This window comes from Lemur catta, chromosome 15, assembly GCF_020740605.2.
Source record: "Lemur catta isolate mLemCat1 chromosome 15, mLemCat1.pri, whole genome shotgun sequence".
NCBI lineage: Eukaryota > Metazoa > Chordata > Mammalia > Primates > Lemuridae > Lemur > Lemur catta.
The window spans coordinates 45,708,964-45,732,810 of NC_059142.1; the positions used below are offsets into that span (position 1 = coordinate 45,708,964).

Sequence of the window (23,847 nt, forward strand, 5' to 3'; positions counted from 1 at the left end):
GCCTGCAGCCCAAGGCCTGGCCCTGCGTGAGCTCAGCCGTGCTCTTGAAAGCAGCGTCCTGCCTGTGGGTGTGGGGGACACTTGGGGCAGTGGCTGCGCCTCCTGAAGGATGAAACTTGGCTTCAGCCCAGCGCTCTTGGCCAGCGGTTTTCCGTCTGAGGCCCAGGAACTTTCCAGTTAAATGAGGGCCCTGGTGGTTCAGGATGTCTGAGATCTTGCCGGGGGTGGGGGGAAGACTCTGTCTCAGCTCACAGGGCCTCTGAATCTGTGGCCAAGACCAAGTCTTCCCCCAATGCCACTCTGTCAAGAACAGCCCCGAAGTGTCCTGAATGCTGACATTGCAAGGGAAACAGCCCGCAACATCCTTGACCTTTGCAATTCTTCTCATAGTGGTCACTTTCCCGGCGCTGTGGCCTTTGTCTCCCACACTCTCCTAATCTCTCTCTCCCTGACGGGTCCTTCCCTCAGGGGCACGGGGTGGGCAGTTTCTCCTCTGTCCTTGTTTCCCATCCCCAGGCTCCTGCTCGTGGCCTCTGCATGGGCGTGGTTCTAACCATCCTCTCTGCCCTGGGATTCCTCCCAGACCCAGGCACCCAACCCTCCAGGGACATCTCTGCCTGGATGCACAGCAGGGACAGCAGACTCAGCAAGCCTCAAGCTAAACTGTCAGCCGCCCTCGGGGACCCTCCACCTCCTCTCACTGTCCTCACTAGGGGCGTCTAGAGTCCTCCCTCTTCTCCCCGCCTGTACTTCATACCCCAGCCAATCTTACAATTCCACCTCCTAAAAATGCCAGATCCCTCCCTCTTCTCTGTCCACCCCCTGCCCCCCCCCCCAGTTTGGGTTTGTGGTGACCCTTCTCTTTACTGATATCCCTGTCGCCGCCTCCTACAAAATCACCTGCCAGGGTGATCTGGTGACCCAGGACTTTGGCCACAGCACCATCAATGACGTTCCAGCTCCTGCAGGGTAGTTGGGGCAAACCAGCCATCACGGCTGGTTCCTGCTGACCCTCAGGGTCTTGTCGCTGACCCTGCCCTCCAACAACACTGAGCATTGCAGGCTCCTCATTCATGTTGCTCTGAACCACACACACTCTCAGAAGTCATCGGGGCAGCTGCCGCCCCTTCCAAGAAGCCTTCCTGGACCTGTCCCACTCTTCCCTTTCGAGTACTCACAAGGCTCTGTGCACACCCCTCTCGTTGCAGACTCTCGCATTATATTTGAATTGTGTCTCTCCTGGGAGCCAGAGGATCAGAGACTTGTTTATCTTTGAACCTCAAGCTCTTATTTAGTCTCTGCTCGATTCATGTCAGTTGAATTGCACTGACGCTCTTTCTCCAAGGAGGGCTTCTGTGGGGCTGGGGACGTCGAAGGGACACTGCTGTCTCCTGGATTCCTGGCTCTGTGTCCACATGCAAAAGGCAGAAAAAACTCCACTCTGCACCCTTCCCTTCTCCCCACCAGCGGGCGAGATGCCCCAGGAACGCCATCAGAATGCCCCACCGGGAAGCAGAGGTGCACTGGCAGGGCCTGCAGTATCGCTGTCCTCAAGATGCCAGTGGAATGAATGAATATGCTGCTTGTCATCAACCTCCTAAGTCAACAAGTCACTCCTGGAAGCATGGCTTGAATGTAACATGATAGATACAAATGTTCTACAGGTGAACCCACGGGCCACACTGAAAACTACAGCTGGGGATCCCATGTGCCCAGATGTCAGACAAGTTCCATTTCAACCAATTCTAAAACCAAAGTAAAAATCACCGCCTTGTAAATAGGTTGAACTGATGGAACAAGGAGAAAGAGAAGAGCCAGAGGTCTGCAGAGATCCCATTTGCAACATAGCACCTACTGTCATAAACTCCTATGGTCCTGGTGTTTCCGAAGAAAAGCTGGCCCCCGCGGAGAAATGCCGGCAAACTGGTGTGGACCCCGGAGACCCCAGCCCTGCGTGGTTCTAACCCGCCTGCCAACGCCTCCCCTTTGCTTAGCCGGGGCTGAACAGCCCGAGGTTCCTCGCGCTCCGTGAGAAGCCGCCGTGTGATCGCAAAGCTTTCATTATTCATTAAGCCACTTTTCCTCCCAGTTGAAATCCAGATCCAGACACATGAGCAGCACATCCTTCAGTTCTCCAGCAGAAACTCCCCGTCAGCGGACGGGAGCCAGAGACACCCATTTCCAGCGGTGCTAGTAACAGCCGGAAAATGAAACTTGTCAAGGTGCCACGACCCGGGGGCAGCGTGTGAGGCAGCCAGGCCTGTCCTCAGAGGCCTGAATATTCCACATCTGATGATTCTGAGTTCTGGGCTTTGTACTTACAGATACCAGATTAAACTTGATTTGAAATTGGCCCTGGCGGGGATTTGTTAAAGAAAAAGAAAGATGTCAGATGGAGTCTAAAGTCCTTTGTAAGGTGGCTTCCCCACCTACACCCCAAGGCCTTGGATTTCTGGCTAATCCTGCCCTCCTCATGTCAATGCCATGAACCCCCCCATTCCTCACTCTGCCCCGTCCTGGAAGGATTACTCACCCCCCTACCCCCTACCCTCCAACAGCCTTCAAGAAGGTACGAAGGAGAAGTCAAGGGCAGCCTTTGCACATGGCAGTGACATGCTGCTGTCATATTAGTGAGTCCTCCAGAAATCCAGGAGATGGGTACTGCTGTTCCCATTTCACAGAGGGGGAAACTGAGGCTCTGGGAAGTGATATAAAGAGCAAGGGGAGAGAGCCAGGATTTGAACTTAATTATTAATATCTGGTTCCAAAGGGCATGCTTTTCACTTCCACGACACGCTCACGTGCTCAGTGGCTGCCAAGACTGGGCCACTCGGGGGCCAATTTGGCAGTCTGGCTGAGACCATTATGGGCTGTTTGTACTTGGCAGTTGCTCTTCCCCGCTGTGCTTCATAGGTGTCCCCGGCAGCGGAGGGGCACTTTGGAAACCTCAGCGCCCATCATTTAAATGCTTTTGTCCTTTTTATTTTTAAATAGATGTTACTGTGTATACTTAAGGTTTACAGCATGATGTTAAGGGATACAACATACATAGTGCAATGGTTACTGTCTTGAAGGTCAACATATCTATCATCGCACATAGTTACTTTTTAAATGCTTTTGTCCTTGAATGACAGGGCCAGCTTGCTTGTGCATGGACAGGTGCGTGGGTACATGGCGACACAGGATGGGGAGCAGGCGGACGGGCAGTCGTGGACTCCTGGCCCCAGCCTGGCCCCAGCAGGAGGAGAAGTGGCCTTTTGCCCCCAGTGCATGATCTCTGCTTTGGGAAAATGAAGCCCTTTGTGGCTGCGGTGGCCTCTTCTAGCACCAAGGATGACACAGCCCTGCAAGCCAGCGGCCCTGCCTGCCCAGCCGCTCGGAGCCAGCATCTCCCACCGAGCCCTAATTCGCAGGGCTGCTGCCAACGCTCATTAGGAATGACCGAGAGCCTCCCGGCAAATGCTGCGCCCACCGCAGGCCTCAGCCCCACGCGGACAGGAGCCAGGCAGCCTTCAAGGCCCCCCGTGGGAGATCAGGTTGGTGAGCCTGGTAGGTGCCGACTGAGGGCCACAGGTGCCACCCCGAGGGCTCCCACAGCCAGTCCCAACCGGCAGATGAGCCGGGCTGGCTGCCGACATGGGGGGTGTTGGATGCAGGGGTGGGCGCTCCCTCTGGGGTGTCCCTCTGGGACACGCAGCAGCAGCCAGGTTCCGAGGGTTCTGCGTCTGCTCGCAGGGATTAGGACTGCCGGAGTCCGAAAGGTCAGGCTGATCAGCATGTTTTCCAACAGTCCAGGGAGCCGGCGAACAGGGAAGGAAAGGAAATACACTCCCAATCCGCACTGTGGGACCCCAGCCTGGCCTGGTGACGGGCTGGCTTCCTCCAGGACGGACCCGAATTCCAGCCCTGTGGATCAGCCGTGCTCAAGTCCGGGAAGCCCACTGTCCCTGTGCTCACACCCTGCCTTGGGGAGACCCGCTGGAGAAAGGTGGCTCCCGGGGTGGGGGGGGGAGGGCAGCTCCACTCCGGGCCCCACGTAGACAGGGCTTCTCTGGAAGCCTGCTCGGTGATGTTTTATCTATGGCCCAGATGTGGGCAGATCCAGATTCTGTTGCGCCCTGAAGTTTTTGGAATTAGACAGACCCTCTTAAAGAAAAGTAATACACAATGGCGAACACAGAATTAGACTCAGGGCCTAGGAAGGGGCTGGGACGCCTTAGCATCTGGCAAGGCCACCGTTGGTCTAACTCGGCCAGGGCTCCTGGGCCCCAGACTGAGAAACCTGTGCAAACACCACACCCTTCCTGCTCCCCCGGGAAGCCTCCCCGAGACTGGGGGGCTCTGAGTCAGGCTCCAGGGAGCTCGGGATGCCTTGAAGGGGCCACACAGGCAGTTCCCACCTGATGCCCCCATCCCACCATGGCACTGTCTTTCAACATGATCTCCTCTGGAAGGTGGATGTGGGGGTGGCAGCACCAGTTCCATCTTGTGTGGTTGGGAGAACTTTCCTCTCTGCACATCCTCTGCACCCGGCAGAACCAGTGCAAGGCTGAACGGCTGAATGAACGAATGGCAGGTGGGGGGTAAGACCCAAATGAGCTCTTGTTATCTCAATTTGTCACAACTTCCCACACAGAGATGCGGGGTCCCCACTCTTGCTTCATTCCCGATCCATCGGGCCTATTCGTTCACGCAGCAAACGTTTCCTGAGAGCACCGACTTGGGTGCGCCAAGGGTCCAAGAGGGCGCCACACTGTCCCTGCCCTCCGGGAGCCCGATGGGGCAGCCAGCTGCCCCATGACAGGGCACAACACATTGAGCCACAGTCCAGACACAAAGCCAGTGAGTGCTCCAGGAATCCAGAGAAGGGAGGTATCACCGCCCACCGGAGATGGCCGAGGCGCTGTGGGGAAGGTGGCCTTCAGGGTAAGTTTTGAGGGGTGGACAGAGTTGGGTGGGCAGGCAGCTCCCCCTGGGGAGGGTCCCGTGGCACTCCAGTGGGCGGGGGTGGCAGGTGGGGCAGGAAATGTAGAGCAAGCAGTGGAATTCCAAGCTGGGACTTTTCTTTGAAGCGCCGAAGAAAGCGCAGCCTTCGCACCCCAAATTTATGTGAACTTCAGTGTCAGGGCCGGATTATGCCCTGGAACACGCAAGGTTTCTGGCCTGTAGCTGCAGACGCCTTCTCAGTTGTTCACATACATGTGGTTGGGAGCTGTCAGGCCAGATCCAGGGTGAACACCTGGGGGCTGAAAATGGTGGTCCACTCCCCGGTCTGGATGGCACCCCACAGGACGGGGACAAAACAGCCAAACACAACCTTGAAGGCTGGTATCCTTACCCATGTGGCTGGCAGCGCTGTGAGGCTACTGAAGACTCTCCAAGGGTCACAACCAAGAGAGAGCACTAACGCTGCCAAATGGACCCACGGAGTGACCACAAGGAGCAAAGACATCTGACACTGACCTGCATGCCCCACCCCTGCCCCGCTGCTTGGCTCAGCCGCAGGAGGGGAGGGGCCCCTCGCCCCGTGGGATCTGGCTTCTGGGAAGTGGAGAACCATGCCTCACATAGGACAGGAAGGAGATGACTTTCCAAAGTGGTTTTTTTCTTTGGGGATCTCAATTCGTCTTCACCTTTCACCGGGCAGAGCTGCTGTGATTCCCACCATTTGGGAGCAGGGGAAGGGGCGGTGGAAATGGTGAGACAGGTGGGCCCCGCTGAGATCAGGCTGGAGCTGGGCAGGTCCTTCCAACTGGACCACAAAGGGGACAGAGGGAGCTGCCATCACTGAGCTCCCAGCCAGCGCCAGGGCTTTACGGTTTAACTAATCTCATCCTCACACCAGCCCTTTGAGTCTGCTATTATTGTCCCCCTTTTAAAAACAAGGGACTCAGAGTTAAAGAATGCAGAGAAAATTCCCTAAGATCCCCACCCCCTACCCCAGTGAGGGGCAGAGCCAGAACCCAAAGTCAAGTTCATCTGACCTGAAATCACCCTTTGCATGGAAGCCCCTTCTGCTCAGGCAGAATCCTAAGATAGACCCCAAGACACCCACCCCCTGCTGTGCACCCAGTATAATGCCCTCCCCTCGAGTGTGGGTGGAACCTGAGAATATGATGATTAGATTATGTAATATATTAATAAGACGCCATCGTGGCAGATTGGAGGGGGAGAAGCCAGAGAGACGTTTCTGCTGGCCGGGAAGAAAGTATTAATAAATAGCTACGTTGTGCACTGCCAGTGGGGACACGTGGCAAGGACTGTGGGTGGCCCTCAGGACCGAGAGGCCCTGGGCTGACACCTAGCAAGGGAATGGGGCCTCAGTGTCACAACCACACCCAGCTGAGTTCTGCCAACCTCCAGTGGCTTACAGGGCCCCAAACCCCACAAAGGAAAGCAGAGTGACCGGCACTGTGATTGCATCCTTGGGAGACCCGAGTGGAGAGTCAGGCTCAGCGTGCCAGACCCCAGGCCACAGCAACCGTGAGATAATAAATCTGTGTTGTTTTAGGCCACTAGGTTTTGGTAATTTGTTAAGTACAGGAAATGAATATGTTTCTCACACAAACAGGTTCATTTTGCCTCTGGGCATCCCGTCTAGCTTTGAAAATAGACACTGACCCCAAGAGAAATAAAAATACTCACGTTGCCTTGAGGAAATTATGTCACTTCTCTAAGACTCAGTTTCCTCAACTGTCAATGGGGAGAGTAACAGGACTTACATCAGCTTGGGGGGAGGGTTAAATGAGCCGAGGCACATACGTTCTCAGCCTACCTAGTGAGTTCTTAACGCAGTTGCCAAGAAAAATCACACCACTTCTATTCGAGGTTACCGGCTCTTGGAGAGCAACATGGGAAACATCCCAGGAGGCTGGTTAATTTTTTGGTAGCTATTTGCAAGGTTGAATTAATCTCCTTGCATTAGTTTTCTGGGGCTGTCATAACAAAGCCCCACAAACTGGGTGGCCTAAAACAACAGACATGGCTTCTTTCCCAGTTCTGGACGCTGGAAGTCCAAGGTCAAGGTGTCGGCAGAACCATGCTCTTTCCGAAGGACCTAGGGAAGGATCGGTCCCGGGCCTTCCTCTTAGCGTCTGGCGTTTGCTGGCGGCCCTTGGCCGTCCTTGTCCTGCAGGTGCATCACTCCAGGCTCTGCCCCACCTCCACGTGGCCTTCTCCCTCCGTGGCCGTCTCTTGTCCTCTGAGGGCGGTTCTACTGGATCAGGACCTCCCCTAATGGAGTGTGATCTCATCTGAACTTGATTACATCTGAAAAGACACTACTTCCTAATAAGGTCACATTCACAGGTTCCAGGGGATAGGACTTCAACATGATCTCTTTTGGGGGGACACAGCTACATCTGAGAGACTCCCAGATGCTAAAGATGTTGGAAATGGAATAAAAAGCCCTTAATAGCACCCTTTTCTTATCTAACTCCCCTGATTTTTCAATGCCTTCCATATGAGGGAAACAGAAATGGAAGCCTCCCCCCCAAAATTTCTGGAATATTCTGGCCTGAGAGAGGCAAAGAACCCCCTCTGATATCTCATCTCCTCTTAGAGCCTCTGGAGAGCTGCAGAGCCCGAGAGCTGCCTGGTGCGGTCTGAGTGGTGAGGGATGCAAAGGCCAAATGAATTATGGAGGCGAGGGCGCAGGTGACAGGCGGCGGGCCCTGCGGGGGGCCAGGCCGACCCGCGAAGCCAAGAGGCAGACGCAGCAACATCCCTAATGACAGAAAAGCTGCTTCCTCACTTCAAAGAAAACCTGGTGCTGCAGATTCCGAGGGCCTTCTCTTCTCTCCCTGCCTCCTCTGTCCTCTCTTCCCTGGTGGCAGTTTGGAGGAGGAAGGTGGCTCAGGTGACCAGACTGGCCGAGTCACGGGGCACCACAGAGATGTGTGTGCTCCAGCCTGGGTCTTCCCACCATGGCAACGGGAGGGCATGGGCTATGGCGGATGCAGCTTCGGATGCTGTGTGACGGCTCACACGCTCCCAGGTGCTGCCCACGTGGTCTCGTGCAGCCAGGCTGGGTACTATCAGGGCGGTGGCTCTGTGGCCACACTGTGTGCAGTTGCATGTGCAGCCATGAAGCACACACTGCTCACCAGCCAGACCCACAGCCGAGAGCTCCCCGACACCCCGGGAGCTACACTTCCATGGCTCTCACCCTGCATCTAGCAGGTGGGGGCCTGCTGGGGGTTGCCTGACACGAGAGGCAGTACGGCGGGGTGGTCAGGGATATCGCAGGTCGGGTCGTACTGCCTGGGTTCAAATCCCAGCCCCAGCTGTGCCATGTAAATGCTCTCCCACTTGAGGGAGTCACTGTAACATGCTATGCCTCAGTTTCCTTATCTTGTAAATTGAGGACAGTTAAATAGTGAAGAAATTAGGCAAGACCCGAGAGCCTTGAACCATCTGCTCCAACCAGACCAGCAGCAGTCGGGCCCCGCCCAGGCCCGCGCTGTCACCCTGGAGCGAGCGTCCAGCCTCACTCTAAGTCCCCTGTCCTCCCACGTGACAGATCCCAATCCACCCTCTCCTCCACTCGCTGTCCTGATTCAGGGCTCATCACCCGGGGCTGGGGTTTTCCAGGGTCTCCCTACCAGGGCTCCTGCCCCTGGCCCTGCTCCCCACTGCTTCCCGCGTGGGGGAGCCACGGTGACCTCTCAGGACACAAGCGGGCTCTCGACGCCCTCGTGGTGAGACCCCCGGCTGGAGACGCTGGCCAGGAGGGGCACAGGCAGGGTCCTCGGCACAGCGTGGATGAGGGACGGGCCCTTTAGCTTCCAGCCCTGCCTTCCTCCCCGTCCCTGCCCGCGCCTCCTCTCATATTGGGCTTTCTGCTTCCACAGAACCAAATTTCTTAGGCCTTCCGCAACGTACCCTGTGTTCTGTGCCCCCCAGTGGCTCACTCAAGGCCAGAGACACAGTGGGTGCTGGGGAACCGTGGCAGGCCTGAGGGCGCGCACGGTGCTTCCACACCATTGCCCGGGCTCTGCCTGCAACGCTCTCCTCGTCTGCTCTTAGCAAATTTGCGTTCATCTCTCTCAGCTGGCTCACGAGATCGGCCATCTAGACAAGCTTCCATGACCACACCCCAGGCCTCAGAGGCTTTCTTCTCCCCGCTCTGTGCTGCTACGGCTCCTGGGATATGCATTTATCACATTTCGGAGTAGAACTGAACCAGCTGGCTGGCTGTCTGTCCTCCACTCCCTATGGACACTGGTTTCTTTGAGAAACAGGACAGGATTCTATTTTTCATCTGGGTGCATCCCGTGGAATGAATACAGAATACATAGGTGAGCGCATACACGTGTGGATGAGTGAAGACACGTGCCTCTGCATGTTCAATTCCCCTGCCTGGGGCCTCTTACACATTCTGTAAGACACAGAGCAAACAACACCTCCTCTGGGAAGCCCTCCCTGACTTTCCCTGGCTGATAGAGGCCAGGCCTCTTTGGAACAGAGAGCGCCCTAGAGTGACAAGTGCCACTCTAACATCACAAGCCTCACCCTGGTGCTCCTTACTTTTCTTGCTTCTTCTTGGTCTGCCCTGGACAATGCAGTCATTTCGTGAGTTGTCCGTTTTGTTCACCTCTGTGAAAACAACTTTCCTATCATTCAAATGCTGCTTGGTAAGTAGCAGGCACTCCATAAATATTTCCTGAGTGAATGAAATGAATGAATATCTGGGTGCCCAGAACGCAGAGCTTGCTTGGCTCATTGGCAACACGGACTCCTGGCCTAGGAGCTGGGCCGTCCTGGGGTGAGTTCAGGGTCAAGGTGAGCTCAAGTCGGATTCCACCTCTGCTACTTTGCCTTCTGGGGCCAACAGAATCCCCTTCCCGTGGGGTTGTGGGGGTCCCATGAGAGGCTGCAGGTCAGCGAGGCAGGAGCAAGTGGGAGGTTGTGTCGTTCTGAACAGCTCCGAGTCACAGAATCCGCAGATCCAGCAATATCTGTTTCCTCCAGGAGTCAGACGGCGTCCCCGGGAGGCTGGAGCCCCCGGCCCCCAGCACAGCACTAGGAGCACATTCCCAATAGCACTTGCTTTATTGGATTAAAAAAACACGGGCTGGCAGTTGGGGCTGGAGAGGGCGAGTGTGGGCTGGTGGCAGACCACCTGGGAGTCCGCACCTCCTCGGACCTGTGTTTGTTTGTTTTTAATTTTTATTGAGGATAATACCTGGAGAGCAACCCTAGGCGTGCAGGTCGAGGAACGTGTTTGCACTGGTGTAATGACCGTCCAGACCAAGACGTGGAACGTGTCCTCTCCCTCTCAGTCCATATCCCACCACGGCAGCCACTTCGCTGACTTCCTCGCCCTCCCCAGTTCTGCCTGCATGTGAGCAGGAAGCAGTGGAGGCACGCGGTGTGATCAGACTGTTTTTCTGTCTGCTTTGTGCGAGCTGGGAGTCACCACGTGAACGCCAACAATCAGAATCCGGGTGTGAAAGCGTGCTGGCGGGTGGCATCCCCTGCAAACACGGGTTCCGGGGCTTTGAAGTGCACGGTTCACGTCTTCTTAAAGGAGCTGTCTTGAACGGAATGATTTTCGCCTTCTTTGCTGAGAGCACCGCATCTTAAGAGCAGCCCTCAGTCTGACTGCAGAATCCTTCCTCTCCAGGCTGCATGAGTCAGACCCGGAGCCCAGCTTCGTGCGCTGTTCTGGTCACGACGCTGTGCCCGCCTCCTCTGAGAAGCCTGCTGTGCCAGCCCAGCCCACAGCCTGCACCTGGGACGCACCTGTGGTGCGGGTCCTGGCCTTCACATCCAGCCTGCTCCCCGGCACTGTGGCCCTGGACCCGCCCCCGCCCCCCGTGTTTAGCACGGGGCTGGAGAAAGAGCTCAGAGTGGGCTTTGGAGCCCGAGACCTGGGTGCAGATGCTGGTGGGTGCCACAGGCTGGTTAGACTCCCACCAGGGAAGTGTCACTCATGCTGTGTTGTGAGGATGATGCAAACTGTGAAGCACCTGCATGTAAGAGATTTTCAGTACGTCACAGCTGACACTGTTGTCAGCTGGGAAAAATGGAGTCTGACGCCAGACAGCTTGGGTTTGAATCCTGACTTCACTACTTGGCTCTGGGGCCTCGGGCAAGTTCCTTAACCTCTCTGTACCTCAGTTTCCCCTCTACACGATGGAAGCAGTGACGGCACCTGCCTCACTGGTAGCTGAGGATTAAGCAAGTTCATAGATATGAAGTGCTCAGAGAAGTACCTGGCACATAGTAAGAGCCACAGCAACGGTTAACTCTTTCTGCAATAATGCACCTGATTAAATCATGATTAATTAAATAATTACATAGGATGAAGTCCCAGCTGTTATGAGGATACAGTGAGATGACATGTGGAAAGTTCTTGAGATCACACATACGGCACTTGGTTGACAGCGAGTACTCAGCATATAGCTGCTCTTATTTTTTAAACTATTCGTCATTGTGGATCTTAAACAGAGAAGAGAGCAGGAGAGTGTGGGAGGGAGAAACAGCCAAGGGCGGCAGGGGACCGTGCAGGGCCACCCTGGGCACCTTCCTGCTCGGGGGTGTCTTGGCAGCCCAGCCCTGAGGACGCAAGGAGGGTCTCCTGCAGGTCTCGGGCCCCAGCACCTCCCCGGTGCTTGGCACAAAGGCTTGTGTATTTCAAGCCAGAAACAATCTGAAGAAACAACCAGGTTAAACAACAACAGCAAAAAACCAAAAAAATGCAGGTAAATTTCCTTCCCTTTCTTCCAGAGATGGGAAGACAAAGGAAGGACATAAAAACCACTTCTGATAATACGAAGCGCTTTTAGGGGCCGAGGAGGAGAGCTGGGTCTTCAGCTCCAGGAAAGGCTGAACATGAAAAAAGGAACAGATGCTACCATTGGAGCAGATTTGATTACATTTAAGGAATAATGTTCTAGTCCCAGTACTGGGCATCTCAGCTGGATGATGTTGGACTTGTGACCTGTCCCCCTCCATCTGTGGTCACTTTTACCTGAACTAAGACTCCCGCTTACAACTAGCGGTGACATGATGAGCACCTGGCAACAAGGACCCCAGGGGAAGGTGACACCTCTGCATCGATGGGCATATGAAGGGTCAACTGACTCATGGCCACTACGAGCGAGGGATCGTTTCGGGGCGGTATGAGTCACAGTAGAAACTGTCTTTCCTCCAGTACTCACCACCCAAAGACTTTTCTAAAGAATTTACACAAACGGAATTGGCCATGGGAAATTTTTGAGACAGAAGAATCCTTTATTTTAAAGAGTTTGAGGATTTTTGGTGCAACGAAGCATGCTTAAACTTGCCACAGGGAGATCTCTCAGGAAAAAAAAAGAAAAGAAAGCATCTTCTGTTCAAACTTCACTGGATTCATATTTTAAGAAATCTTGGCCAATCTGGCTCAGGCAGAAAAATTCTCCCTAGGGAACCTCTCACGACACAGCTTTCCTATTAAGTACTTAGTTTTACATATGTGATAAAAGTTTGTAAGAGTATATATCTGGGTTTTATTTCCTTTTCACTTACTTTTGTGGTCAGTTTTGGCACTTTTATTGTGGGAGATGGATTTCTAGGGATGGAAACCCGATGTGTAAATTGTACTTGCAGGAAATACAGATTCAGCTGGGGATGGCGCTGAAAGGCTTTGATCCAGGAATCAATTTGGTTATAAGTCAGAGGTAGCCCGCAGTAAGACGCTGGCAAGAAGTCACTGGGCGTGGTGCTGGGAGTGTGTTCCTGGATGCATTTAAGAATAACGAGGACAAACACTGTCACTGCTGAACCGACAGACACATCCATTCATCTGTCTGGAGACTGGGCCTGGAAATTCTTTTCATTTAAATATCAGGTTTATATTTTTTCCCCCTCACCATCACAGAACATTCGAAAAAGACAGAAGATCAAATAAATCACTGCTGGTTCCCACGGCCACCTGTTTAACATTTTGGTGAGTTTCCTCCCAATATTTTTTCCCAGCCTAATAAAACAGCCATCGCCATAGTCACATCTATTTCGTACCAGATGATCTTTAAAGGTTCCACATCTGTGGGCTTTTGACTCACTCAATTTGCTATTTAATAGAATTCTCCTCATGTTTAATAACCCTCTTAATAATTGCGGAGTTAAAATAATACATTTTTATCTAGGAAATGCCTTGAGAACTTTCAAAAGGCTGCCTCGAACAGGAGGCAGGAGAGGGCCTGCACGGCTTAAAGATGGCAGACGTGAATGGAAAAGGGGAAGAAATGATTAGAAATACGAGGAAGGAGGAAAGGAGAGAAGGGGGAAGATAGGAGGGACGAAGGCACCGGGGAATGGGGAAAAGGCTGATCTGCGTTGCAGAGGATGCTCGTAAAAGAGGGACCCCTGGGTTGGCCAGGTGTGCATGGTGATGATGGGACAGTAGGGGTGACAGCCACCCAAAGAGGGACCCCTGGGACATACCAGAAACGGCCACCGCAGGGGAAGAGGAGCTGACTAGTATGAGGTGATGAAAGGCCTGGGGTCAGCAGGCAACTCGCCATAGACTGACCCTCAGGGCCAAACCGCAGGCCAAGCTCGACGAAGGGAGACCCTCCAAATGGTTAAGCAAAGGGGCCTCTTCGCCCACCAGGCATCTGGCCTTGACTCACTCTCAGGAATCCGTGGGCAGAAAGACAACCAAAGCCATTTTTCATGCAAGAGGAGTTGGACATCAGGAAAAATCAGAGCCCCTTTGTATGACATGCCAAACTGCTGAAGCGAGGAAATGTCTTGGGCGCGGGCTCAGATGCGAGCCGGGGACAGCGTGCTCGCCCTGGGGAACCCGGGCCGTCAATGTGCACTTGTTATCGGGGCTTTTCAGAGCTGAGGGCCGGAAGCGAGTGTGGGGTGCCCTCCCCCCCAGCGCATGTTAATGATGAGCTGGTGACACGGCCTTGGCCGGACTGTCCGGCCCCTGGAAGGGAGCCTGGGTGTCCTGAAATGTCCTCGGGGAGGGTTTGGGGACTCGTGTTGTTTTTCCTGCGTGTGGTTTGGTTTGTGGGCTGGGGGTGAAGTGGGCAGGAGGACCCGGGGAAGAGCCCTCGGAGACACAGCCTCACTCCAGTCCCTTCCCTGTCCCCACGTGCAGTGTGTCCTTGGGTTGGCAGATGAGAAGAGCCACCACGCACTGAACACTTTCATCCCCGCCCCAAGCCGAGCACTTGCGTGTTTACTGCCAGCAAATCTGCACAGGAGGGAGCGCTGACAGCCCAGGTGCAGAGAAAGCAACTGAGACTCAAAGAAGGTGCGATGACTGGCTTAGGGTCCTGCAGCCAGTAGGAGGCAGAGCCTGGATTCAAACTCTGACTCACTCTGGGCTGGGGGCCCTCCACCATGTCCCGCCTCCTCTCCAAGACGCCAATCATAAGAGCTGCTGTTTATTTCAAGCCTGTGGTGAGACAGATATGCGTGGAGCCCCACGTGCATTTTCCATTTGATTCTCCTGACAACACAGTGAGAAGGTCTTGCTAGAGCACCTGGAGGCGCCCCTGACATCCAGGCTGTGCTCCGATGCTTGGAACCGCACGCAGTCTCTGTCTCTCCTACTGCTGGGGCCCTGGGGCCACTGGAACCAGAGAGTAAGCACCGGGGCCTTTCTGTGCCCACAACGCCCAGCTCGAAGCCAGGCATTCAGCAGGTGCCCCATAAATGCCCGGAGTGGTCCTGATGCTTTGGGGGAGTAGACACACTCTGAGGACTCTGAGGACCCAAGTCTCTCTCCGGCTTTCGGACCCCAGCATTGCTCCAGGGAAGCTGGGGGACGGGAGGAGCTAGGGACCTGGTGCCAAGGCTGGCATGGCTAGCGTGAGGTAACCCTCTGTGCTGTCCTGGAGCCCACAGAGGGCCCAGGGGCTGTGGGGGTGGTGCTGTCTACTGTGAAAAGACCTGGAGCTTCACCAGAAGGGTCCCTTGTGAGTGCTGGAGGTCGGCAGCTAAGTCCCTCCTCTGGCTCCACCTCTCTGGACGCATCCAGCCACCTCTCCCCATGCCCCCTCTGCCGCAGGTGCCTCGCAGGGACGGTGCCCATTCCACCCAGAGGCATCCTCACAACACTCTGTAGGTGTATGCTGAGTTCTTTCCCACTCACTCCCTCATTACCCCTTTTCTAGACACATGAACAATAGCTCAGAGAGGTTCACTAACCTGCCCAAAGCCACACAGCTTCCTAGCAAAATGGGGATTTGAACTCAAGGCGTGTGATCCCCAAACATGGCCTCTTTCCCCTGTCCCATGCTGCCTTGTCCACGAAGCCCATTCTACTGTAATAGAATGTCCTTTGATGTCCCTTGTCTCAGGGACATCATTTCTTCCAGGCCTCTGCATCAGAAAGAGCTGGGCTTCTCTTATGAAATAATTCCCTTTTATTATGTGCACTCTGCGAAACTTCTGTCTGGTCATGCTCTTCTCTTTGTCCTGGCCCCCAGAAAGCTCAGACACAAATCTGTGGCCCAGCTCTGGCCACACCCCAGCCTTTGCAGCAGGCACTGTGCACACTAGTGGGACTCCACCATCCCCTCATTTTCCTACTTTTATTTTTACCTCCACCCCAGCCCCCCACTTCTTTTATTATTTTTCTTGTCCCTTCCTTTTTTCTTTTTTGGTTAGAGCAGGAAGAGCTGAGCAAACAGAGTAAAATCATGGGATGTAATTTTTGCAGTTTGGAAAAGATTTTCATATGAAGAAATTGATAGGCTAGAAAAAAAGTCCTTCATCTGCTACTGTGACCTGACTTGCCGTTCAGAAAAGAGGGTATCATGTGGCACTTCCCAGAGTGCCACCGGGGATGGGAAGATCGGGGGTGCTTGGGAGCCCCTCCCTGTGGGTTGGAACCAGTTTGCTCCCTTTTTGAATCTGTCCCCAGGGGAGTGAGTGGGCCTTGCACACAGGCAAGGGACAACATCCTTGCTGAGGGACAGGCTGCGTGGAGGGCAGGGCTGCTTCTCTGAGAGTGTGCGGAGAGATAACCGTGACCTGGAGATGAGCGTGGCACAGAGGGACCCGGCAGGAGCACGTTCCTGGTGTCCTTCTGCACTTCCTGGTGCTCCCTCATGCTTGGTGTCCCACCTTGGCCCAGGGACAGGCCTGAGGGGAGCCCTACTGGGGCAGCCCACACCCACTTCTGCAACTGGCTCTGTGGCTAACAAGCCGTGCGACCTTGGCTAAGTCCCTCTGCCTCGCAGTCCTGAGTCTTTCCTCGGCTTGCAGCAAGGACCCGGCTGCATCAGCTGTTCTCAGCCCCAGTGCGGATGTGGGCTGGGCTGGGCATCGTGGCAGGCCGGCCAGCATTACTGGCAATAAACGACTGGTGCCAGCACCTGCAGCAGACTCCAGGTCATCCTGATAATAGGGTCACTGCCCCTTACTTGTGTTCTAAGTGCTTTCTTGAAGGGTAGAAGCGAATGGAGTTCCAGCAGCTTCCAGGAATTGGGCCTGACCCCATCACTCAGCCTCTGCCGACCTAAATGACGCTTCCCCTAGACCCGGGTTTCTCCACAGGGGACAACTGTGCCCCCCCCCAGGGACATGGTGGCAATGTCTGAAGACATTTCTGGTGGTCACGGCTGGAGAAGGAGGAGGACCACTGGTTCCTTCATCACACCGGACGGCCCCCCACATTAGGAATGATCCCACCCCAAACCCCAGCAGTGCCGAGGGTGGGAAACCTGCCCAGTCTCGAGGCAGCTGATGACGGACCCATAACCCTTGGGGTATCTCGCGTGATCATGGTGTGCCTGAGTTACACCCCATGGAACTTTCCGGCACGACTTTTGGCTGTAGGGGTGTCAGGTGGTGGTATCAAAATCTGGGAACCCCCACGGGCATACCCTTGATTTTCTTCCCCCAACTGCTCCTCCTTCCGCCTTATCCTCTATGGATGTGGTGCCACGACCTGGCGTAGCCCCCAAATCTGGGCGGTCGCCCTTCATTCCTTGCCCGCCTCCCGGCCTTCCCTCCACTTCTCCCTGTCTGCTGCTGCTGTTCAGCCCGGGCTGCCGTCGGGTCACCAGCAGCCACACACAGATGTGTCTCCGCATGGCCCCTGCCTCCTGGAATCTCCACTCTCCACGTGCAGCTGGAGGGTCTTTTAAAAACGTAACTCAGACCACCTGTCCCCCCCCACCCCAGCAGAGACCTCCTGTAAAATAGCACAGGCCCCAGCCCCGACCTCAGAGCCCCTCCGGCCCTGGCCTCTCTCCTTCTCCCCTATCCTCACAGGGCTCTTTTGTGGCCGGAGGCCTTGGCTTGCTGCCATCTCTTTCTGGAAGGTTCGCTTTCAGCTCTTTTTTGTTTTTCAGGTTTGGGCTTAAACATGACCTTCCCTGAGCTCTCCCTGTCCCTTCGACTGCCCAGCAGTGGCCCTCCCCAGCCCCTCCCCGCACACACCCCTGCTCTGTCTTCATCATGACACAATCAGCGCCCAGAAGTGCCAACTCCCCTGTGAGAATGTCGGTCCCAGGAGAGCAGGGACCTGTCTGTCCTGTCCACAGCTGTGACCAGAGCCTGGCATGTCTGACACGGACCAGGTGCTCAGTGAGCATGCGTGGAATGAATGAATGAATGACTAGAAGCATGCCCCGCGGGCAGGTGACTTACAGCCCACACATGTGTCTCAGCAGAGACAAGATTGAGAACCACTGAACTCAGTAATCTCAAAGGCTCTTTCAGCTGGAGAAAGCCCCCTCCTCCTGCGTGAGCCTTCAGTCAGGCCAAACTGAACCGGATTCAACCTGGAAGCTATGGGCGGGGACTCTCTGGGGCCTGTGCGGCAGGAAGTCAGAGATGGGAGGAATGTTCCAGGTCAGCCAGGCCCCGTTTTCATATGAGGTGACAGAGGCCCACCAGGCTGTTGTCTGAGCACACTGCTGCTCCTGTCTGGCTGTGCCGTTCTTTGCCTCCCTCTCTTCTGGGACCATGGGTCAGGTGATCTGAAGCCCCTTCCTACTATGTACTTCTGTGAGTATGTCCTAGAAGTCCTTGGCATCTGGGCTGTCTGTGGAGACTGATACAGGGATTTGATTGGAAGAACTGCTCTTTTCCTACTGAGCCTTTCTGAAGCCTCTGCCATGGGGCTCCTGCAAAGCTGGCTCAGTGGTGGCACCATTAAGTCAGTCCCCAGGCTGCGGTCCCCCTAGACTCCCAGCTTCTCCTCATTAAGTCAGTTCGCTCCAGTTAAAGAGAGAAAGGAGTAAAGAACAGAGGAGGGGAGAGAAGAGGCAGAGAGCAGAGCAGTAAGGGAAGGCACATCTGAGAAGGGACCTCCAGGGCCCCTTCCAGAACCACTGGAGAGTGAGCACCAGTTATGGAGCATGGGCAGGAAGGGAGAACACCCCGCTATGGACTACATGCTTGTATTCCCCTAAATTCCTATGTCTAAGACCTAGTCCTCAATGTGAACAATGGCATTTGGAGGCAGGGCTTTGGGAGGTAATTAGGGTTAGATGAGCTCGTGAGGGTAGTAGGGTCCTCATGATGGGGTTAGTGTCCTTATAAGAAGAGACCAAGAGCCAGCTCCCTCTCTCTCCAGCGTGAGCACATGGCAAGAAGGCAGCCAGCTGCAAGCCAGGAACAGAGGCCTCACCAGAAAGCGAATCAGCCAGCGCCTTGCTCTCAGACTTCCCACCGCCAGAACTGTGAGTACTATGTATGTATCTCCCGTTTGAGCCGCCTAGTCTGCCATATTTTATTACGTCAGCCTGAGCTGACTATATCAACCCCCCCTTACCTGCCCCTTCCCAAATCCATGTGAAAAAGGATGGAAATAAAGAATTTCCCCTGAGCAGAGGAAAGCAAAGCTCCTGCAGTCAACCTCAGCTGTGACCCGGACAGCGGAAGTCAATGCTCAGGAGCTGTGGACATCTTAATCCTCATTTTCTACACCGATGAAAGGCAGATAATTAATATTTACCTTGAAGTGTTGTTGGCAATTACATGAACTCGTGTGAGTCTTGCGTGAAGGTCTTCAATAAGCGATGGCTGTTTGTATTAACACTGGGGGCAAAGGAGGGCCCGAGGGGGAAGTTACTAGCCGGTGGCCCTCAGAGCAGCGGAGACAGAGTCCTGTTCTGGTGGCTGTCACCCACCTGGGCCTGAATGAACAGGCTGCGTATGGGTCACCGAGGGAGAAAATGAAAGCAAACACGGATAGGAAGAGTGTCCAGCCCAGTGCCGGGTCTGGAGTGGGTGGAGAAAGGCCAGTATGTGGATCAAACCTCCCTGAATGGTCCCATGTTGGGCATGTGGTTTAAGGCAGAGCCTCCCGGCTGACCTAACCTGAGAGTTTCAGGTGTGCCGGAAAAGTGAGCCCCCCACCTGTGAGCACCTGGGCAGGGCTTGGGGCAGCTGGAGCCCCTCGGGGAGATACCCAGGGCTGTCCTCCCCTCCCACTCCCCCAGGGTACAGTGCTAAGATTTTCTTTTTCTCTGGTGACATGGTGTGAATAAAGGTTGGGTACATTGGTGTGCAGGGTGCTTCCCAGGGGAAGAAGGTGAACATGATGGGGGCAATGGATTCTCTCACTCTCAGGTTCCAGAACTTTCTCTGCATCTTCTCTTGCAGTGCCCAGCACAGAGCTGGCATAGAGTAGGCACAGGGGCCACTCCTGGCATCAAGGCTGCCATCTTAATGCTCTGGCAGAGCCGTGATCATGACATGGGGGACATGGGAGTGGAGGGGCACTGCTGAGCTTTGCCCGGACTGTTTGCTCTGGGCCCAGAGCCCTCCTGATGGCAGGACAGTGACCGGGCAGTCCCAGCAAGTACTCCAGAGTTGGTGGTGGGTGTTGGGGCCTTGGAATACGGTCACACGCCGATGCCCTTTGGGCTGAGTCTCCTTTTCCTCTCCGTGTCTACCCAGGGTCTCCTGTCCCTGGCACACAGTGCACACCCTGTGATATTTGTTCACGTGCTATACCTGCCCAACTCCAAATGCTTTAGAGACTGAACAAATGTTGGTTGATAATGCCTTTGATTGAAAAAAGATTTATTACCCTTTCCTATGTCCCCAGTCTTGGCTGGGTGTCGCCAAAGATACAAAGAATGAGGTGAGGGTCTCGGGAGATGGGGCAGGGGGCAGATGAGTTGTTGTAGCAGGGACAGGCCAGTGCAGGACATAGTGGAAGAAGAGAAGAAAAAAAGACAGAGAGAGGCAGACAGACACAGAGAGATCGAGAGACAAAGACTGAGAGAAAGAGAGACACAAAGACAGAAAGAGAGAGAACAGAGAGTGTGTTATGCAATTTGTGTATCAGTTGTGCATTCCCACTTCTAAATGCCTTCATGCCGCCGCCAGCCCGACCTCAGAGCTGGGCTCCACTGGGTAGTCAAGTACTTGGTTCTATTTTTAATGGCAACCCAGAAGCAGTTTGGGAAAAGGCAGGATGATATGGTGGGAAGAGCTTTGTAGCGAGACAAAGGCTCAAATCTGGCCCGGCTGCCCCCTACCTGGGTGCCTCTGGGCAAGTCCCTGAACCTCTCTGCACCTCATTCGTTCCCTCATCTGCAGATGGGGGTGAAATCAGCACCTCACAGGGCTGTCGTGGGCATGCCACGTGGTAACATGCACAAGGCTCAGCGCACTTGAGTATGTTGACACTTTCCAAGTGAGGGGTGGGTAGCAGGGGAGATGCAGCTGTGGGGGCGAGAGAGAGGCTGAGGCAGGGTCAGCCCTGGAGAAGCTGGGAGCAGCAGTCTCCACGCAGCCCTGCCAGTCTGCATGGGCGCCTCAAGTACACCGAGGGCTGGGCTCTCCTGGCCCGGCGTCATTTATGGGAAACAACCAGGAAACTGAACCCGCTGTTTTCAAGTTGCCAGCAGATCTTCAGGGTTCTGCTGTTGCATCCAGAGTTTTATTTAGCTGCCTGCTGCAGTATTTGCTCAGTTTCAGCTCAGCTCTTTTTATCTTTTTTTTTTTTCCATTTCGGTTTGGACATAATGTTTTGGGGTATGGTGTAAGAGAGCAGGTGGAAATAATGCATTTTACACACAGAAGTCAACACAGAGGTAACCCCCCCTCCACGCCCCCAGGAAGGAGCTGGGGTTACAGTGCTGCCCGGGTCTCAGCCCCGGCCACTTGCTGACAGGTGGAAGCATTGTAGGCGGTATCAGGCAGCTGAGAGCTGCTGCTCTCCGGATGTGCTTTTATGAGATAAACAGGCAGTTCCCACCCAGGCTGAGGGACTATCACAATGATGCTAACCATAACAAGAAACCTTGAACCAGCTCTCCCAGCCCTGGGTCCTGTGAGGATGTTCTGGCCCTCAGATGTGGCCTGGTTTGCCCCTCAGAACCCCTGAGCTTTGGGAAATGAGACAGAGGCAGCCCAGTTCTCTCTGTGAAGTCCCCCAGATGGCTCCCTCTGCCAGCGGAGCCAGCTGCCCAGATCAGCCTGGGGCTCTCTTGATGAACACCGGAGTGCAAACGGCTCGAGGCAGCTGGCAAGATGCTAAGTGCAGCATTAATCCTAATTAGGATGAAGAATTAATAAAGAGGCCAGGCTTGCAGGAGTAGAGGAGTTAGTTCCAATTTCCCCTGGGAAACTGGAAGGCCCCAGGTCCACGTGTGCCTTCGGGTGGCGCCGGTGGCATGACTTACTGCACCGGGCAGCTGGCACCCAGTGGAGCTTGTGAGGTAGAACACGGGGGCATTGCAGCCCCTGCTCTGTATCCGACTCAGGTGCTGTGGCAGGTAGTGACGTGGGTACATTCTCCAGAGAAGAGGAGTAGGTGTTCGTGATCTGAGCAATTGCACACCAAAAATGACGTTTTTCAAAAGAAAAGAGGAGGGTGTGATCATGGGCCCACTGGCTCCTTTGTGTGGCTGTTTCCCCAACTACTGATTGCACATTTCTGTTACCTGAAGACTCCACTGAGCCCTGGCATTAAGCTCCAGGTTGCAAAGGGCAAAGCAGCCCCGTTTGGGAGTGGGCGTGGGAGCCAGGGGTGAGCAAGGTTCCGCACGAGAACGAGTGTGGTCTGGAGGGGAGGAAGGGGGACGTTGGACTTCACCAAGCAGACCCAGCTTCACAAAGCCTCTTTTCAGATGACTACAAATGCGGCCAGAGAAGGGCTATCGTTTAAAGAGCTCCCTACAACCTCCACCCACATCCAACCACGCTGAAGGATCTGCAGGGGCTGTAGCTGCAGTGGGAAGGCTAGGTATAAGAAAGAACTTCCCGAAGAACTGAGGGGCGGAGTTAACACACGGGAAAAGGTGAGAGAAAGAGAGGAAATTCTGTCCAAGGATTTTTGAAAAATCAAAGGATCTCTCCACCAACTCCCACCACCCGGCCCCCAGTCTGAGAGCCAAGACCAAGCAGCACGACCCGGCCGGGACCAGACGGGCCCTGCACAACAGCCACCTGTTAGTTCAAGTTCCGCAGCTGGGCGGGAGGGCGCCCGGAAGGCGCTGAAGCCGAGCGCAGCCCCGCGCTGGAGGCGTCCGGGCCCCTCCCCCGAAGGAGCCGACAGTGGGGACCCGATCCGGGCGGCAGAGGCCACCCAACCTTACCGCACCTCCTGCTCGGCCTCAGGGCGCATCTGGGGGTCGCAGCGCCCCGCCCCGACGGGCGACCACGCCCCTCCCAGGCCGTTCCCAGTACTCAGCGCGCCCCTGGCACCCCAGGTCCTGTTGAGGTCTCCGCAGCTTCCCTGCCCAGGGGCGGCGACCCAGGGCTCGCCGCTTCAGTTGGGGGAGACGCGGGGTCGCTCCTCTCACCTGTCCCCCACTGCGCCGGGAGGAGGGGCCGGTGGCCCAGAGGAAGAAGAGGAGGGCGTCGGGCTGGGGCGACCCGGCTTCCCCCCAAACCCCTCGAGCCGAGCCCCCACCCCCGCCCCCAGCCCTGGGCAGGGCCCGGAGCGAGCAATGAGCGGCCCCGGCGCGCCCCGCCCCCGGCCGGCCCCGCCCCAGGATGGCCAGTTCCCATAGCAATCGCACAGACACCGGTTGCCAGGCAACCCCTCCCCCTCCTCCCTCTCCTCCTCTCGGGTCCGCTCCCCCAAAACCCCAGCCTCCTCCCGCCCCCTCGCCAGCCTCCACCTCCCCCGGGGGCGCCGGCGCGGCCCCTGGGGATCTCTCGGGTCCCGGGCTACGCGCGCGCGCGTGAGTTTCGGTGTGTTTCATTGTGTCTGTGGGCGAGGGGGTGTGCGTGTGCGAGTGGAGAGTTTGTGGGATCGGTGTGTCGGGGAGGTCCCCAACCGGGAGGGACGCGAGTTGTTGCACAGCTGGCTGCTAGGGGACCCGCCCGCCCGCTCCGGCTCTTTGTGTCTCGCGCGGAGCCGGCGCCGCGCCCACCCCCTCCCCGGCCCGCGCCCCGGGCTGTGCGTGCGTGTGTGTGTGTCGGGGGAGGGGTCGGGGCCGGCCGTACCTTCGATGCAGCACACCCGCCACAGCCCCGAGTGGGTGAGGTCGCCGCGGGCGCGGCGGGGCGGGGGCCCGTCGTCCATGGTCAGGTTGGTGCCGTTGCAGATGTGCGCGCTGGAGTAGAGCCAGTAGTCGGTGCCGATGGCGATGGCCATGAGCGAGAAGGCGGCGAAGGCTCCGGCCGTGGTCAGCAGCATCTGCAGCCCGCGGTCGCATCGCACCATGGTGGGCGCCTCATAGTCCGCCGCCCGCCGGCCCGGCCCGCCGCGCCCGCCCGCCCTCCTCCCTCCGCGCGCCGCTCCCGGGGCGCCGGGGCTGGGGGGCCGAGGGCCGGGGGGCGGCGCCGCGCTGCGCGCTCCGACCCCGCGCTCGGGCCGCGCCGGGGCTCAAACTCAGAGGCGCGGCGGCGAGTGCGGGCTGCGCGGGCCGCCGGTGGGCTGGCGGCGGCGGCCGGGGGCTCCTCCCTCTCGGCCCGCCCTCC

The 23,847-nt window shown here is 56.0% G+C and overlaps 1 protein-coding gene across 1 annotated transcript in view; it reads right to left on the minus strand.

Moving 5' to 3' along the window:
• Nucleotides 1–23,599, minus strand: part of CACNG4 (calcium voltage-gated channel auxiliary subunit gamma 4) — a 45,410-nt gene extending 21,811 nt beyond the window's left edge. The window contains exon 1 of the mRNA XM_045525259.1: nucleotides 23,371–23,599. Coding sequence (XP_045381215.1) covers nucleotides 23,371–23,590 — 220 coding nt within the window. The 5' untranslated portion in view covers nucleotides 23,591–23,599. The remainder of the gene's footprint in view (nucleotides 1–23,370) is intronic.
• Between the last annotated feature and the right edge of the window lie 248 nt (nucleotides 23,600–23,847).